This window comes from Arvicanthis niloticus, chromosome 13 (assembly GCF_011762505.2).
Source record: "Arvicanthis niloticus isolate mArvNil1 chromosome 13, mArvNil1.pat.X, whole genome shotgun sequence".
Classification (NCBI taxonomy): Eukaryota; Metazoa; Chordata; class Mammalia; order Rodentia; family Muridae; genus Arvicanthis; species Arvicanthis niloticus.
In genome coordinates this window covers 48,870,382-48,887,504 of record NC_047670.1, presented here as the reverse complement: position 1 = coordinate 48,887,504, position 17,123 = coordinate 48,870,382, and the positions used below count along the sequence as shown (strand labels likewise).

The following is a 17,123-nucleotide window of genomic DNA, read 5'->3' as shown; positions in this document are numbered from 1 at the left end:
GAATGCCAGTAAACCTGACAGAGAAGCCTTCCCAGAAGGCTCCTGCCTCTGGGAAGGAGCCCTAGGGTGGAGGTGCCAGTCTGTAGTTGGGGGGCTGCTGCTAAATCCCTGAAGGAGTTCTTGATGTACAGAGGTGACTGGTGTGCTCTGATGGGCAAGAATGGGGCTGGTGTGACAGGGATCTGACACTGGGGAACTCCAGGTACCAATGTTACTGAGATAGGCATGACCAAGTCCGGTCCACCTGCCTTTCTAAGCCCCATCTCACAGGATATTTCTTATAAATTTTCAATGTAATTTTGGTGGGATGGTATTTTCACCCATTCAGAATCCCAACATTCTACACTCTCAAGATATTGAAGTCTCTGGTTCTTGTCCCCTTCTCCTCTGAGAGTCACATACTAGGCACCCAAATTCATGCCTTGTCATTGTCCCCAATGTAGATGTATGTTTGTTTTTGTTTGTCTTTTATGTATTCTTTTCAATTCACACATTATTGGTATGCATGTGCATACCACAGTGTCACAGTCGGAAGACAACTTTGGGGTCAGTTCTCTCCTTTCATTTTGGGATCCAGAGATTAAACTTGGTCATGAATTGTTTGACCAGTGCTGCTTTCCTACCAAGTCATCTCACTCAACTTCTTTTGTATGCTTGAGACAGTGTCACAGTGTCGCTGGCTGGCCTTGGTATGTAGACCTTGCTGGCCTGAACTTGTAGTGGTCTTCCTAAGGATTACAAGCGTGTGCCATCACTCCTAGCTTCCCACAAGCCTCCAAGCCCCATGTGATATGAAGCCAGCTGACTACCAGGCTGCCCCTTCCAGAGAGTCTGAGCAGAGGCAGGGCCTGAAAGATCTCCAGAGCACCTCAGGGCAGATCTGCACACCTGCCCTGCCTATCCACTATGGTTTGTGGTGCACCCTGCCATTCACAGATCACATGACTCTGGCATTTCCAACTCGGGACCAGATGTGAGCATATAGCTGCTTTTGAAAGACAGATTTGGAAACAGACTGCCGAAAAGTTTCTGGGAAACTTCTAGAGAGCCAGCCTAGCCTTGCTGGATGCCCTCCTGTGCTGTGTTCTCATGTTACATTTTCCCCTTGAGGAAGGGGTCAGTCTCCTACTACTGTTTATTGTTTTCCTCTTGGCTCAGGAAGTATACTCAAGGGAAAAGGAAAATCAGATAACGGAGAAAAGGGTGCCTTTTGTTGTAGCCTATGAACTTGACTCGTGAATAACCACTGGGCTCGCTTGAGATCCTGCCCACTTCCCTTAGGTGAAGGTTCTGAAGAGAAGCACCCAAGAGCAAACAGTGAGACCTGTAGGTTGGTGCCTGGGGAAAAGCTGGTTTACTATCTTCCACATCAGGATAGGGCTGGTCACTTTGTAAACACATTTTTTATGGAAACTCCTGAGGAACAGGTGAGTTTCTGGGATTCACTCAGTTGAAGCTTGAGCCAGCTTCTTCTCCTGTGGGAAAAGCCAGCCCTTTAGTAATCATCCACACAGACATTGGAAGATGAAAACAACCTTTGTGTCCTTCCCTTCCCATGCAAGGGGTTGTGTGAAGAATGTCCAGGGAGGCTGGGAGCATGAGCAAGATGCCAGTAGGCTAGGCACAGCAGAGTGTCAGCAGGGTGGTCATTTTCCTGGCTGTGGCTGAGCCCAGCCCTTCTTAGGATCCCAGCACAGCACCTCCAAAGCTGGCTGCCTTCCTGTGCTTCTGAAGCACACAAACATGGCAAGCCTTTGGTAAAAGCTGAAAAGCACCATTCTACAGGAGGTATCCAAGTGCAATTAATTCATCTCTACAACAGGCGTGTGAGCACATGTAAATGTGTGGATATACCAGGTGTTTCTGTGACTTCTCACACTTGGCAGTACTGTGTTCCCTACCATGGCAGAGTCTGTGTGCACTGTCAGTGGTATGTACCTTCCTGCCACGTGGGTGCTCTGACTTCTTTCTGTGACCTTTGGTTTGTTCTGCCTTGAGTACCCAGGGCTGTGGATGTACTGCAGTGTCAGTATGCATGTATAGTATGCTTGAATGCTGGAGTTAGGCATCAGAACCCTCACCCCACTCCCAAAGAAAGCACCAGCTGAGTACAAGGAACATTTGAGCTGTGGACCTTAACCATCCTGGCAAACAAAATGAGCTCCCAGTCATACCTGTTCTTGAAGGGTAGCAGTACTGGAGTGGAACCTGGGACCTAGTCTGTGTTGTACACTGAGCTGTACCATGTGCTACCCCTCCCCACCCAAGCTAACAGATGTTCATCTCAGAGAAAATGCAGTCCTAGAGCTCTGGCTCTTGAAATAGGAAAGAACTTTACAAGGGGAGCTACCTTGTGTGGCTATCAGACCAGCAGGTGCTGACACAGGTAGGCTAGAATGGGTGCTCTAAGAGTGAGGGAGCTTGGCCGTAGGTGCCTCGCAGTAACTTCCCCAGGCTCCCTGACAAGCACACCTCAGCCAGTGACCTGTGATCCCTTGCATGTTTGCAGCACAAAAGTCCTACCCCAGGAAGGGAAGTATCACGTACACTCAGGCTTCTTGCTTGGTATCCCATGGTTTCTTCCCACAGAGCGCTCTGTGCCCTGTGGCAAGGCTGCAGCAGTGTGGGCTGAAGGGAGCACTGAGGCAAATGGCCACGGAAGGGGTGAACCTTGAGGGCTTTCTGTTCAGTGGTGTAAGTAAGCTGGGCACAACAGGACACACGCTACATAGACAGGCAGAGTGGTGGGTACTACGGGAGTACAGTGGGGAAGTTAGGAAATGTGCTGCATGTTGTTGGTTGGTTGAAATAGAACATACCACTATATTTCACCAGCAACTTCCCACCTACCAGAGACCCAAGAAAGACCAAAGAGTCTCTCTGCCACCTATTCCTGGCCTCCCCCACAGTCAGTCAGGGCTGTGGACCCCTGAAGGGCAGTACTGTGTGCATGCTTGTGTATGTGTACATGCATGGTGTATGCATGTGAAGGGCAGGGCAAGAAACTCCCAAATTGTGGCTGCAGTGAGTGGGAAGCAGCTTGTGCTCAGTACTGTGTTTGGGAGGGAAGTCTGGATTTCCTTGCATTTCAGATCATTGTGTTTAATGAACAATGAAATAGTCACCGCAGTTGTTTTTCCCAAGGAACTCTGTAGGCTGTTATTCTTTTGTCAGACTCTTACTAAGTGCTACTCTGTTTGTGTTGGGCAGCGTGCCTGTCATGGAAGTGACATGGCAGCCCAAAGCCTGGGGCTTGCCTGGACACCTGGGCATGTCACCTGAACGCTACTTGGCAGAGGAGAAAGCTTGTAAGTGAACATGGTCTCAGTTGGGTTGAGGCAGAGGTTGTGGGCTTTGCTCTGGATGCCCTTGCCTGGAGTCTTCCCTGTTGTCTCTCAGACAGAATTGACAACAATAGGGATGTGTTGATGGAGGTTCTCTAGCTGAGTACAGGAAGAAGGACACAATAGGAGCTGTCCCTAAGCAGCTCTGAGTGAGGAGAAGTGAAGGTGAAGGATACACAGTGTGACCAGACCAGTTAGTGTACCGGGGCAATGCTTGAGGATGCTACCATTCAGAGCCTGGATGCCTTCCAGGGATTTGCTCCAGACACCCAAATTGCACTGTGTATGAGGCTGGTGATGATGCAGGGTAGTTTGAGAAGCACTTGAAAGGTTACAGAGTCACTTCTGTTTCAGAACAGAGCAACAGGACAGACACAGAGCATACATAGTAGGTTAATGAGGGCAAAAAACTTCATCAGTTCCTGCAGGAAATGGTCATTTAAAACTTTATGATGAAAGCCAGAAATGAGTTACATGTTAACAAAAATGCCACAAATATATGTTGAGAAGATAGACCAAGGGTATCAGCAACCCAGAGACCCCATCAAGGCCCACAGGGGCTTGCTCTGTGTGCCAGACATTAGTCCAACACAGCTAGGGAGTGTGGATGTGGGAGACGCACACCATTGTCATGGAGAAGTGGGCTTTTTAAACAAAGTACAGTCCAGTGTGGCCTCTTAACTGCTGAGCCATCTCTCCATCTGGCTGTTTTTAATTCTTAAAAGCAGTCAGTATAGAAGGTGCCCACTGGACCACTTGCCTGACTTGTGCAAAGCCCTGGATTCTTACCTAACATGAAAGAAAAGGTAGCTGTTTAAATTGAAGCCACAAAAAGTATGTACACATTAACTTGTGTAAACAGTTATAAATAGGTCTTGCCTTTGGTGTGAGGTGGGTTATGTGCTTCCTCTTTTTATTTTACTTTCTGCTGTGCTGCAGAGGAGAACTGTGGCTTTGCACATGCTAGGCAAGCATTTTGCCAATGAGCCACATCCCCAGTGAAGTGAGGACATGGGTAGGTGATACAATGTGTAACTTGTGGGCACATCAGAATAAAGAACTGCTCATCACCCTCCATGTCTGCAAGTTGTAGACAAATTACAAAACGAAAAGCCTAGAGAAACTGAGAGTGGCAGGGGATGGACAAGTAGGACTTTCTTTCTCCAACATTTGGCTGAGCTGAGTTGGGTGCAAAGGAGGAACTTGGGCCTGGGCTTGGGTCTGATAGGCAAGGCAGCCCTGGCACAGGCGTGCAGGCTGTGACGAATGCAGGTGGCTCAAGGAACAGTCATTGTTTGTACTTTACTTTCTTGCTACCTGCACACCTGCAGTTTGGGATTTCCTGTGAAGGAGTGGCTAAGGCGAATGCTGTGTTTAGGTGACACTTTTCTGACCCAGCAGAAGTTATGAGTTGCATTGTCTCTTGCCCTTGTAGAACCCTAAGCCCAATAACACTTCTCTATTCTGTGCCCAGCTTGATTGATCTCCCTGCCAGCAGCTTAGTTAGGCCTTCCTCATGTGGCCTGGCAGCTCCTTGGGAACCATTTTGGGTTCGTTGTCCTTTGTTGTCCCTTTGTCCAGAACATGGGTGCAACCTGACTTCCTCACATGTATCCTTGTGACAGCCAAGGCTAGTCAGCTGTGATAGCCTTGCAGGGTTCTGGGTTGGAAGTGTGCTTCAGTAACAGGAGTCATGAATAATGAACAGGGTTCTGTGCAACCCATCCTGAGTATAGAATCCTGGGAGTGAAGTGTTTGTTATCACCTGTTCCCAGCAGTGCAGTGCAGGCCAAGAGCGGCTCAGCACTTGACTGGACAGGCCCAGTATGGCTTCTGCATGTCAGACACCTGCATCCCTGGGCATTGGTGTTTACCTGCACAGGAAATGAAGCAGTGATAAGCCCAGTATTTAAGAGTCTGTTTCACTTTACGTACTCATTTTGAGAGCAGCCCCAGGCATGCCACATGCACCTTCTGCTCAAGCAGGGCAAACAAAAGGGTCACCTGTTCAGGGGTAGTCATGACAGGACAGGAAATTTGAGTCTGGCCTTAGGCAGGCATGCTACAGATCTGCTTAAAGAGTTCACATTACACAGGCCCACCCCCTTCTGGAACTTCTACCTGGGGATACAAGGTATTGTTAAAAAGTCTAAGAGTGCCGGGCGGTGGTGGCGCACGCCTTTAATCCCAGCACTTGGGAGGCAGAGGCAGGCGGATTTCTGATTTCGAGGCCAGCCTGGTCTACAGAGTGAGTTTAGGACAGCCAGGGCTATACAGAGAAACACAAACAAAAAAGAACAGCCTGGCCTACATAAGTAGTTTCAAGGCACCTGGGGTGACATAGGCTGTCTTTAAAAAAATAAATAAATAAGTCAGTCAGTCTAAGAGTTTAGATAGAGGAATACAGTAATACCCAGAAGGGTTGGGGGAGGCAGAGAATAGGTATGAAGGCCCATTTTCCATGTCCTGTCTGAGGAATTGAAGCTTTGAAAACGAAAGTACTGTCAGAGTCTGTAGCCAACAAAGAATCAAGTCTGAGATGTCCTTCTGGCCCAGGTCACCTTCAACAGAGCTGCCAGGCCAGGCAAGGGTTTCCCAGTGACCATTTGTTCTATAGCCTTGTGCTCTCCTGGCATTTGACCTTGGGGGACTTGATGGATCCTTGGACACACAGGTTTCTAAGCCCCATAAATCACCCCCTAAGCTTGCCTACCCTTCTGGTGTGCCACATCTCCAGCCTTTGAGCTTCTCCTGCCACTTGGGCCTTGCCCACCTGGCTGGTCTGCAGGTTTCCATAGCTCCCTTCCGCCAGCATCTCTTCCTCCAAGCAGGGCTACTCATGTTCTTTGTCTTGTCCTACTAGGCCTGCCTGTCTGCCTGTCAAGTTTTCCCTCTCTGGCTACTCTTTGCCCCTAGACATGGAGAAAGAAAGGCTGTCCTTTCGAAAGGCAGAAAAAGGTACCTGGGGATGGAGGCAAAAAGCTAGACTACTTTGCTTAGACCTAGGTAAAAGTGTTGTTCTGGCTCCTCCTTCACCTTCCTGCCAGTTCCCACAATTCAGACACCACTGAGGCAGGGATGAGCCCTGCACCTGGCCATACTCCTGTGTACTGTGCTACACAAATCGCTGTCCAGCATGGAGTGACCTAGTAACACTCACACACAAGCAAAACCAGACTGTGTTGCCCTGGAACTCACTCTGTAGACCAGGCTGGCCCCAAACTCAGAAATCCGCCTGCCTCTGCCTCCCAAGTGCTGGGATTAAAGGCGTGCGCCACCACTGCCCAGCCAGACTGTGTTTCTAAAGGCACTAGAGGCCCTCTTCTTCCCCTCCCCCATTGCCACTCAGTCCAGCACCTGTGCTTCCTTGCTGAGGTCATCTGCCTGCTACCTGCACTTCTTTCCCTGGTCCTAGTTACTGGTATACCTATAAAGGCTCTGGAAGCTTGTCTTGAGCTACTCACTTCTACCATCTGACTGTCTTTTCTTTGGGCTCAGACCAGCTCAGTGCTACCCCGTCGTCCTCAGGACTATTCCCCACTGGTGTCTAGTAAGACATTTCTTCCTGCTCCTAGGTGAACTCCTATCCAAGTCTGCTTTGTCTCTGCTTCCCGGGTGCCAAGCATGGCAGTGTACACCTGTGGGGTAGAGTGGCTCATGTTGGTGGTGTGTGGGTGGTGGTGGTAGTCTCTTGTTACTTATGTCCTTGGGTCCTTAGAGGTGCATACCTCACCCCATCTTCTAAATGAAGTGGAAGCTAAGGCAGTGGAGTCGGTGCTGGGTGTCAGTGCTACTACCAGAGCTGAGGAGACTTGTCCAGCATCCATGCCTGGGTCCCCAGCAGGGAACATGCTCATTCCCCCTTCCTGGTGCTGTAGTCTGGCATGTTGAGTTTTTTTCTGGGGAAGTGTCACCATGAGCATGACATCCTTTCATAGCATCATTGTCCTGTCAGCTTCTTCTGGGAAGTGGGGAAGGTAGTACTGAATTACCTGGACGTGCATGAGACTTGATCCCATAGGGAAGTCATACATTGGCACCATGTGGGGCTTACTGGCTTCCCCTGATGCAGCATTCATTCTCCAGTACTCTGCTCTGAGGCCGAAGTGGGAGGAGGGTACCCATAGCCCTGTGCCCTTCCTACCAGGCCCTTCTTCTGCAGGTACTCAGGAGGCAGGTGCGCTGGGGCTTCCAGCCTCCATGTAGCCATGAAGATGATGATGCAGGGTCCCCAGTCTCATGAGTTCAGAAACCTGGCCTTGGGAGGTGATCTGTTTCCTCCATGCATCTCACTCCACATGGAAGATAGTTGAATACTTGGCATTGGGCTTGGTGATGGATATGTGTCCATTAAGAATGGCTGTAGCTTTTGAGCTTTCCTAGCCTGCATCCTAGTCTGAATCAGTGTTGTGGAGCCAGGCCTGTGCAGTATGTGCAGACAGCTATGTCTATAGTTCAGTGGGCCTCCATGGGGATCTGGGCCCCCACAGCAAGTGGGCCCCCCTGAGTCTGTGCTTTCTTTCTCTTTGGAGAGGGAATTAGAGGGAGTTTTTAAAGGCAAGATCTCATGTGTCCCAGGCTAGCCTTGAACTGGCTGTGTAGCCAAGGATGGTATGAGCTCCTGATTCTCTCCTCCACCTTCTAAGTATTAGGATGACAAGTGTATGCAGTCTGCCCTGAACCCTTCCTCAGCTGTGTGACTGAGCTGAGGGTCATGCTGTGGATCACGCTGTGGGTAATGGAAGCATAGAAGTGACATGCAGCAGGTCAATGGCAGCAACCCTTTGAAACAGCTCGGAGAAAATACCTGATTCACAAGCGTCACTCTTTCCTTGTCTTCTCCTGGCACTGGTAGCTTTAGAGTGTACTCTCTGGCTCTGCCTTTAGCTGGAGATGTACATTTATTTCCCCAGTACAGTCCCTCTCTGCCTAAGGAGGCCCCAGGGTCTCTGCAGCCCTTGCTTAGGTTCTGGCATGGCAGTAGGTAACCATGAGGCTGGCCCCTGGCCTGTGGAAGGTAGCCCATGTTCCTCATGCCGCAGCCTTAGCAAAAGTAAACTCACTGGACCCACTGAAGTGGGTTCATAGTGAGCTTGCTGTCAGATTCCTGAGGTCACTCAAGGATGCTGAGCTTTTCCCACGAAAAGTTTCTCACCAGCAAATGTTATCATGGGGTTTTTGTCCAGGAGTACAAACCTATCTGGCCTTGCCGGCTTGTCCATTGAGAGAAAGAATGAGTTCTTATTCCCATCCTGGACCTTTTGTTAAATATTTATAGGCCAGTTTCCCAGCCTCCCTCCCCCACAAAACACCAGTTTATCAAAAATGCCCTTGTGAATAGAAACTTCTGCATGTGACCCAAGTGTTGCAGTGGGCTGTCCCATGTACACACAGTGACACAGTGAGTATTTCCTGTGAACAGGGAACCTTCCGGGTCCCACCATTGTTGTTCAACCTTTGCCTGGAAAAAAAACAAAAATTATTTACTAGGGACGGGCGTTGTGTTTGTTTAGGGCTTTGCTGGGAATCGCCTGACTGAGGCATCCCAGGGATGTGGGTGCTGGCAGCTGAGTGTTGTGGGTCCCAGCACCTTTTGCTCACCCTGGGCAGCACTGGAGATCTGTGATGGAACAGAATGCTGTCGCCTGGTTAGTGCCTTGACAGCCCTCATACAGGTAGCTGAAATGGCATTTGGTTTCCTGGAGGCCAGGGTCTGGAGTCTTATAGACTCCTGAGTAGATGGGGGTAACAAAAGCAGCTGTAATGCCACCACTGGTGCTGTGTCCCCTGTGCTTGTGTCCTTGGCCCCTCTCTTTGGTTTGCACAGCTCTCGATCTCTGTAGCTAATGCTGCTACCCTTCAACCATCCACAGTTGAGCTCAAGCTGCCTAGCCATGTTTCCTGTTCTAGTAGGATTCTGGATTCCTCCAGCACACAGTGCTGTACCGGGTACATCACCAGGCCCACTAGCAGTCAGTCACCACCTGTGGCTGTTAGCACCATGTGGAGGTCTCACCCAGCTCCATCCCTCTTCAGGAGAGAACTTGGGGTGGGGTGCTGTTCCTGGTCAGTGTCCTGTCACAAGTACTGCAGAACACAACAGTGTCAGCTAAGTGGCCAGCTGTGACATTCCTAAGGAACACAGCAAAAGCTGGCATTATTAGAGGCCCAAGTGCAGAGCTTCACACTATAGCTCACATTCCTCTGTCAGCAGTGGGAAGGTTGAGTACAGAGGATGCAGACCTAACGGTAGGTACTGAGAGGCACGGCAATTCAACCTCTCCAGGGGTGTCCTGGTTGATTTGTCTCATTCTGACACAAGCTAGAGTCATCTAGGAAGAGGAACTTTAGTCGAAAAAAATGCCCCCGTTAAACTGACCTGTAGACAAGCTTTCTGATTTATGATTGACATGACTCAGCCCATTATGGGGACTGTCATCCCTACTCAGCTTTTCCTATGTTTATAAAAAAGCAGGATGAACAAGCCAGTAAGCTCTCATCTTCAAGGTCCTGCCTTGAGTGCCTACTGCGAATTACCAGTGATGGAAGTGACCTGAGAACTAACTGCAAGATCAAGTAAACTCTTCCCTCCCCAGGAGCAATAGAAGACAAAGGGCTGGAATTGAGATTGACAGCTTGTATCCCTGCGCCTAGAGCCACATTATAAGATGTAATGTGAGTGAGCAGCCCTGGACCCCAGCAGGCAGACTAATTCATAAAACTTATAGACATTAAAGCTTGAATTTTGAGGTGTTTTGCCTGCATATGTGTCTGTGTACCACATGCATGTGTGGTGCTCTTGGAGGCCAGAAGAAGCTGTGAGATCCTCTGAGACTGGAGCTACAGAGAGTTCTGAGCTGACATGTAGATTTGGGGTCCTCTAGAGGAGCAGCCGGTGCTGCTCAGCCACCTCTCCAGCCCGTCTGTCTATCCGTCTTTTGTGTCAGGAAGTATGACAGCCATCTCTTATAAGATGTAATGTGAGAGGCCACATGGTCTTGGGCAGCAGAGTTTTCTTTCTGATCCTGGAACCATAGCTGTTGGGCTGTGGTGTCTACAGCTGTCACTTCTTGTAAAAGTTGTGTGGGATGATGCTTCTGTCTCCACTCCTGGGCAGCCTTGCTTGCCGTGCCCACCTGGAGGAGCCAGTACTATTCACTAACTCTCATTAGCTGCCCGTCAGTACATGGCCTCATTTAGTAGCTGGTTGTGGGCTGCTTGGAAGGCCATTTCGGGTACAGCAGGGCCTGTTGTTCTACACCGTGTGTGCTCATCCTACAGCCCACAGATGGACTGCAACCCAGCATACTACAGTTGACCGTGTCATGCTGAAGTGTCACAAAGTTGAGCACCTTGCTCTAGAGCCTGCCCTGTCCATCTGTGAGAGCACTTATTGTTCTGTTTTAGTCTGTGGAGTGCTGTAGTAGATTACTAATCTGTAGTCTACTCTAGAGATAAGAAGCACATTGTTCTCCAGTCTGTCTGTGCTCAGACAAATACATGTGCCTGTCTTTCTCACTGCCTGGGGTTTTTCCTGACCCTTCGCTAGATGCTGCAGACTTCCTGTGTGCATTTCCTGAACCTGTCAGTCATCTGCGACTCCTGTGTACCTGTATGTGGTAACCTACCAGTAGCTTTGCTAAGGTGTGTGTTCCTAAGGGTCCACCGGTGCCTGGGCCTACTGATGCCAGGATGATGGGGCCACAGGCTCTGTTGATGTTGGCACTCTCACCTCATGGGGAGAGTTCTGCTCTGTGGGGACTTGCTGTCTCAAACAGGTTTAGTATTGGGGCCATACTTACTGCTGGGTCTAGGCAGCGAGGGCACCTGAGTTAAAGGTATCTGCTGAGAGACGGGCTGGCCACAGGTGGCTGGACTGTACAACAGCAACAGCAGCACAGTGTCAGTTCTGAAGAGGTACCGTGTGGGAGGAGAGGGCCTGGCAAGGGGACTTGTTTGTCTCAGTGTCTTCATAGAGCTATAACCTGACTGAGATAAACTCAGGTCCAGTGGGTCTGTCTGTGGAACCCTGTGCTCAGGGTGGGTAGGCACTGAGGGCAGCAGAAGGCGCTACCTGAGTCAATAGCTATCTCCCATTCCTCAGGAGTTAGGACAGCAAGACAGTTGCTCCAGGCAGGAAAGGACAAGCCTGCTAAAGGTTCTACCAGGTCCTATGAAGATGCGCCATGTCCACAAGACTGAATTAAGCTTCTTATTTACTTTTGAGTTGGTGGCATGGTCAGTGGGAGCCTCAGGGTGCTTCCCCCTCCCCTGAATCGCAGACTGCCTTGTTTACTCCCAGTCATTTTGAGTAGGGATTGACAGGACACATGACACAGGTGTTACTGATGGGCACACGAGGGCAAAACAGTCGATTGAGTGCCTTGCCTGGTAAGAAGAGCCCATACCATTAGAATTCCACTTGGCTCATCTGTCGGAACTCACTGGGTAGACTCTAGTTCCCTGACTCTTGTCTGATCTGCTGACTTGGGATGGGAACCAGACCTAGCCTTCCTGTAGCCAGGCATGGCTACAGAGGTCAGAACACACACCTTAGACCCTGGCGGAGTGCCCTGGTACCTAATGGTGTGATGGCACGAGGTTCTGCAAGGTGCTTCCTCCCCTGACATGCTCTCCTCCCACACGTTTATTTTTCTTGCCAGCTCAACATGAGTCTGTTTCCTCAGTGTCCTTAGAGCATGAGTGCTTGTCTGGTGGAGTGAGTTTAAGTAAGCTTCGAGTCTTTGTAAAGTGGGGAGAGTCTTGCTGATCTTGTGATGACACTCAAAGCCTCCCAACCACATCCAGGACACACAATGTGCCATGCTTACCCAGCATCCACTCACTGCCCTTGTAAGGGCAACCAGCACTCTGACCTGTAGTAGCAGACTCAGTGATGAGTCTTCACATGTCACTTTAGGGTGGTGTGGTATGTGCTCAGGTGCACCAGAACTGCTGGCCTGTGCACGTCCATTCCAGTTGCTCTGCAGAGCACTGGCCTGTGCCCAGGGCCATCATTCATATGCTCTGTTGACACCACGTTTGAGTTTGTATGACAGGAAAGTGGCATAGACTCTGATGTCAGGCCATCCAGGTTCCATCCTGAGGCCACCACACTCACCATGCCATGCCTGGATAAATGGGCACTGGGTGCTGGCTGTGGTCTCCTGGCTCCAGGTGGACACGTGGGCTTTTACCACCCTGGTGCTCAGGGCACCCATTGCCAAGGTAACTGGGGTCCTTGGTGGCTCTGTAAACTGTAGACTGTCTGTAATAGATTTTCCTCAGTCCTATTCCTACAACCAAAGATATCGGACCACTAACATAGTATGGTATAGAGGGAAGGGGATCATACCTGAGTAACCCAGCCCTGCTCAGTACCAACAACATAGTGGCCCTTCAGGCGGGGCCCAGTACTGGCTCCAAGATCTGGAGTACCCTCTTTGTCTTCAACTCCAGAGGACCCTTAGGTCTGTCCTGAGGAGACTTGTGTGGGGTGTACATGCTGAGTGACCAGGGCTGTGTGTCCCTGTGTGTCCCTGCAGGCCTTCCCGAGAGGTACTACAGCCTCACCTGGTTCCTGAGCCCTGTCCTCGGCCTCATCTTCACACCGCTCATCGGCTCTGCAAGTGACCGCTGTACCCTGAGCTGGGGCCGCCGGCGGCCCTTCATCCTAGTGCTGTGTGTGGGGGTCCTCATTGGTGTTGCACTTTTCCTCAACGGCTCTGCTATAGGTGAGTGTTGCTGAGCTTGCAGCAGTGCATGCTTAGGGGCCTTATCGGGTGACTTCCTTGGGTCACTGTGCAAGGGCCCGCTCAGGCTGCTGAGGACCTCCTGGTGGAGACTGTAGCAGGGAGCTTGGCAGTAGAGCCAGGCCCACATGGGAAAGCTGGAGGAACCTGTTCACAGGGAAACGCTTCCTGTTGTGATGGCTTGTTTTTAATGCGTATCTGACACCACGTCCTGTTTCCAGCGTGATTTCAGAAATTATCTTTTCTTTTTTGTTCTCCTTTTCTTAGACATGGTACTGAGAATGTCCAGAGCCCAGTCTGATGTTTGTTTTCTTGGTTCATGCCTCGTGTGTTGTTTTGCCTCTTTCTGTTGTTTTGTTTTTAATTAAAGCCACTCTGTGGGAAAATATTTTCTGCCTTGCAGGCACCATTCAGAACTGGTGGAAACAAAGCCTTGTTTTTTGGCTCCGCGGGTGAAGGACTGCAGTGTGGGTTCTCAGGGACAGGTCTGCCCAAGTTCCAGAGGCAGCAGGGCTGTGGACAGAGAGCCCCCCCCCCCGCCCCCCAAGACCACCTCCAGGGGGCAGTCACAGCTCTGAGAACCAGAGTAGGGACAGTTTGTAGCAGCTTTGGGTCATCTTCCTCCTGGCCTGAGTGTCTCCTTTCTGAGTCACACCTGTACCAGGTGGATCCTCCACCAGAGATGGTTCCTATCTAGGAATCTGCAGGTGACACTTTCCTGGTTTTTGCTGCCAACCCTGGGCCTGTCTATGTCACCTGCAAGCATTCCTTTACTTTCCTATATGCGGTGACATGTATAGAGAGCAACCTTGGGGTGGCCCTGGCCACAGGTTATCCACATATAGCCAGTCTGGAGGCACCAACACTTCAGCCTGAGCTCTTCCCTTGCCAGTGGGCCTCCTGGGCAACCCGTGGGCCAACCTGTCAAGGTGTAGTCAGAAGACTGTACTTCATGGCCAGACTTTTCCTTGCCCCACCTCTAGTCCTGAACAAGTCAGTCCCAGTATAAGCTAATGATCAATCTGGAGATCAATCCCTTGGTCCAGGCAGGCTTCCTTATCAGGTGAGACTTGGTGTGTGAGGGCAGGCAGCCTCCTTAAATGCTCAGGGTGCCTGCTGAGGCAGTGTGGCCTTAGGCCCTTCTGTACTCACAGCCTGTTGTCTAGTTTGGAAGCTAAGGCAGAGCCAACTAGCTCAGGAATTAGCACAGAGGAGTTTGTGTCAGTGGGCAGAGGAGGAGATAGCGTCCTCAGAGATGGAGGCAGTGGTCCTTGCACAGCTACTACAGCTGATGCCAGGAGTTTTACCAGCCAGTGACCACTGTTGCCTGATTGTCAGAGGAGGAAGAACCTGCTCACCTTCTTTCTTGAAAAACTGTGAGGAAGGGAGAGATAGCTTAGTAGGTTGCATTGCTGCTCTTGCAGAAGACCCAGGTTCAAGTCCCAGCATCCACATGGTGGCTCACAGCCATCTGTAACTTCAGTTCCAAAAGATCTGATTGATGCCCTCTTCTGACCTCTGCAGGCATCAAGCACACATGAGATGCACATCAATACATGCAGGCAAAACACTCATAATAGAATAAATACTTTTAAAGAGAGGGAGCTCTTGGGGGCTGGATAAAAGGGGACACCCACAAACCACAGAAACGGGGTGAACTTTACTGCTATCCTAAAAGCATTTGCCCGAGGAGCCTGACAGTTGACACTGGCGTATGACTGCTTCCCCACGCTCTGTCCAGGTCTGGCGCTCGGTGATGTTCCCAGCCGGCAGCCCATTGGCATTGTCCTCACGGTGCTGGGAGTGGTGGTCCTGGATTTCAGTGCCGATGCAACTGAGGGGCCTATCCGTGCCTACCTGCTGGATGTGGTAGACAGTGAGGAGCAAGACATGGCCCTCAACATACACGCCTTCTCTGCTGGTAAAGCCCCATACCAGGCCCCAGGTGGGTGGGAGGGATCTGTGGTCATTGGTGGCTTTAGGATGCACTGGGACTCACTTTACATGTGAACCCAGTAGGATAAAGGGACTGAGAAGCAAGGTTAGGAGGGAGTAAGGCCTGCCTGGATGACATGCCTGCCAGGTAGATACTGCCCAGGCTTTGCCACTCAGCTGGAGGGGAATACATGGGTGTGCTAGGGTTGCTGTGGGCCGAGACTCCTTTTGTCTTGGTTTCTGGCTGGGGAGAATGTTAGGCCAGTGTTAGGAGCTGTGCAGTCTCCCGAGTTGTTCTGTTTTGTTGTCTCAGCTGTCCTTTCGTTCTTCATCTCACTGGTTTGCCACATAACCCTGTGTAAAGGACAGCCCTGTGCTGGGACTGAGGCTCGCTGCCCCTCTCTCTCTCTACAGGCCTTGGTGGGGCCATTGGCTACGTGCTGGGTGGGCTGGACTGGACGCAGACCTTCCTAGGTGACTGGTTCCAGACGCAGAACCAGGTGCTGTTCTTCTTCGCTGCCGTCATCTTCTCAGTGTCGGTGGCTCTGCATCTCTTCAGCATCGAGGAGGAGCAGTACAGCCCACAGCAGGACCGCGGCCCTGAGGATGCCACCCTGCCCAGCACCAGCGTCCCGCCTGGCGCCCTAGCCCCTGCTACCCGCCTCAGTTCCCTCGGTGGGGGCATGCAGGACGGCAGCCCCCCATTCCCAGATGAAGTGCAGTCAGAACACGAGCTGTCCTTGGACTACCTCGATGTGGACATCGTGCGCAGCAAGAGTGACTCGGTGCTGCACATGGCTGACGCCACGCTGGACATGGAGCCTCAGCTGCTCTTCCTGCATGACATCGAGCCCTCCATTTTCCAAGATGCTTCCTACCCCAGCACCCCCCAGAGCACCAGCCAAGAGCTCCTGAGGGCCAAGCTGCCCCGCCTGTCCACGTTCCTCAGGGAGTCCACCAAGGAGGACGACACCTTGCTTGATAATCACTTGAATGAAGCTAAAGTCCCAAATGGGAGAGGCTCTCCACCAATGAACTCCCTCAGCCGCTCTAAGGTAGACTTGAAGCCCTCTGTCACATCTGGTTCCATGAGGCGGCGTAGGCACATGTTTCACAGGCAGGCTTCCAGCACCTTCTCCTACTACGGCAAGATTGGGTCCCACTGCTACCGCTACCGCCGGGCCAATGCAGTGGTCCTGATCAAGCCATCCAGAAGCATGAGCGACCTGTACGACCTGCAGCAGCGGCAGCGCTCCCGGCACCGCAACCAGAGCGGGGCTACTGCCTCCAGCGGGGACACGGAGAGTGAGGAGGGCGAGACAGAGACCACTGTGCGCCTGCTGTGGCTGTCCATGCTGAAGATGCCCAAGGAGCTGATGTGGCTCTGCCTCTGCCACCTGCTCACTTGGTTCTCCGTCATCGCAGAGGCTGTCTTCTATACTGACTTCATGGGCCAGGTTATCTTCAAAGGGAACCCCCAGGTGAGTACCCTGTGGCTACCAGTTCCACTGCCTAGAAAACTAGGCAGCCCATGCCAGGGCCTCTTGTGAGCCTGCATGCACTGCCCCTGCATCCACATGGCCATGTGGGTCAGGGAATGCCCGGCAGGCAGCTGGTCCGTGTGCACCCTAATGCATGCGCAGTCACACAGCAGAGACAAAGTTGTTGCAGTGGCGTCTATGGTGACCATTTGTGATGCCAGGTAACGGCACAGGACCAGAACCACTTTGAAAATTGTGAACAGAGAGAGTGTTGGTTCAGCTGTCAAAGTAATAGCCTGTTTTTATTCTTGCCAGGCCCTGCTAGGGTTTCTGGGCTCACACTGTGGCTGTGTAGGTGGCCACAGTGATCTGTTATACCTTTTTCAGGTACTAGCATGGCAGCTCAGAGAAGGCAGAGTCATTTCTGCAGGTCCAGACTAGCATTATTTCAGGGCCACAGGCAGGAGGATTCCACTTCTCATTGTGGGCAAGAGTCGAGTGTGGCCTGGGAGGGACTGGAAATAGCTTACCAGATACTGACCTGGACGTGGGTTGATTACCCTCCTCACTAGATAGTGTCTGTCAGCTCTCAGACTGCCTGCATGGGAGTG

General features: G+C 51.3%; 1 protein-coding gene across 2 annotated transcripts in view; it reads left to right on the top strand.

Moving 5' to 3' along the window:
• Slc45a4 (solute carrier family 45 member 4) overlaps positions 1–17,123 on the top strand; it is a 72,165-nt gene that overhangs the window by 46,536 nt on the left and 8,506 nt on the right. For both annotated transcript variants that reach the window (XM_034516634.2, XM_076911477.1), the window contains exons 3-5: positions 12,890–13,078; positions 14,838–15,017; positions 15,446–16,512. In XM_034516634.2, the coding sequence (XP_034372525.1) occupies positions 12,890–13,078; positions 14,838–15,017; positions 15,446–16,512 (1,436 nt within the window). The remainder of the gene's footprint in view (positions 1–12,889; positions 13,079–14,837; positions 15,018–15,445; positions 16,513–17,123) is intronic.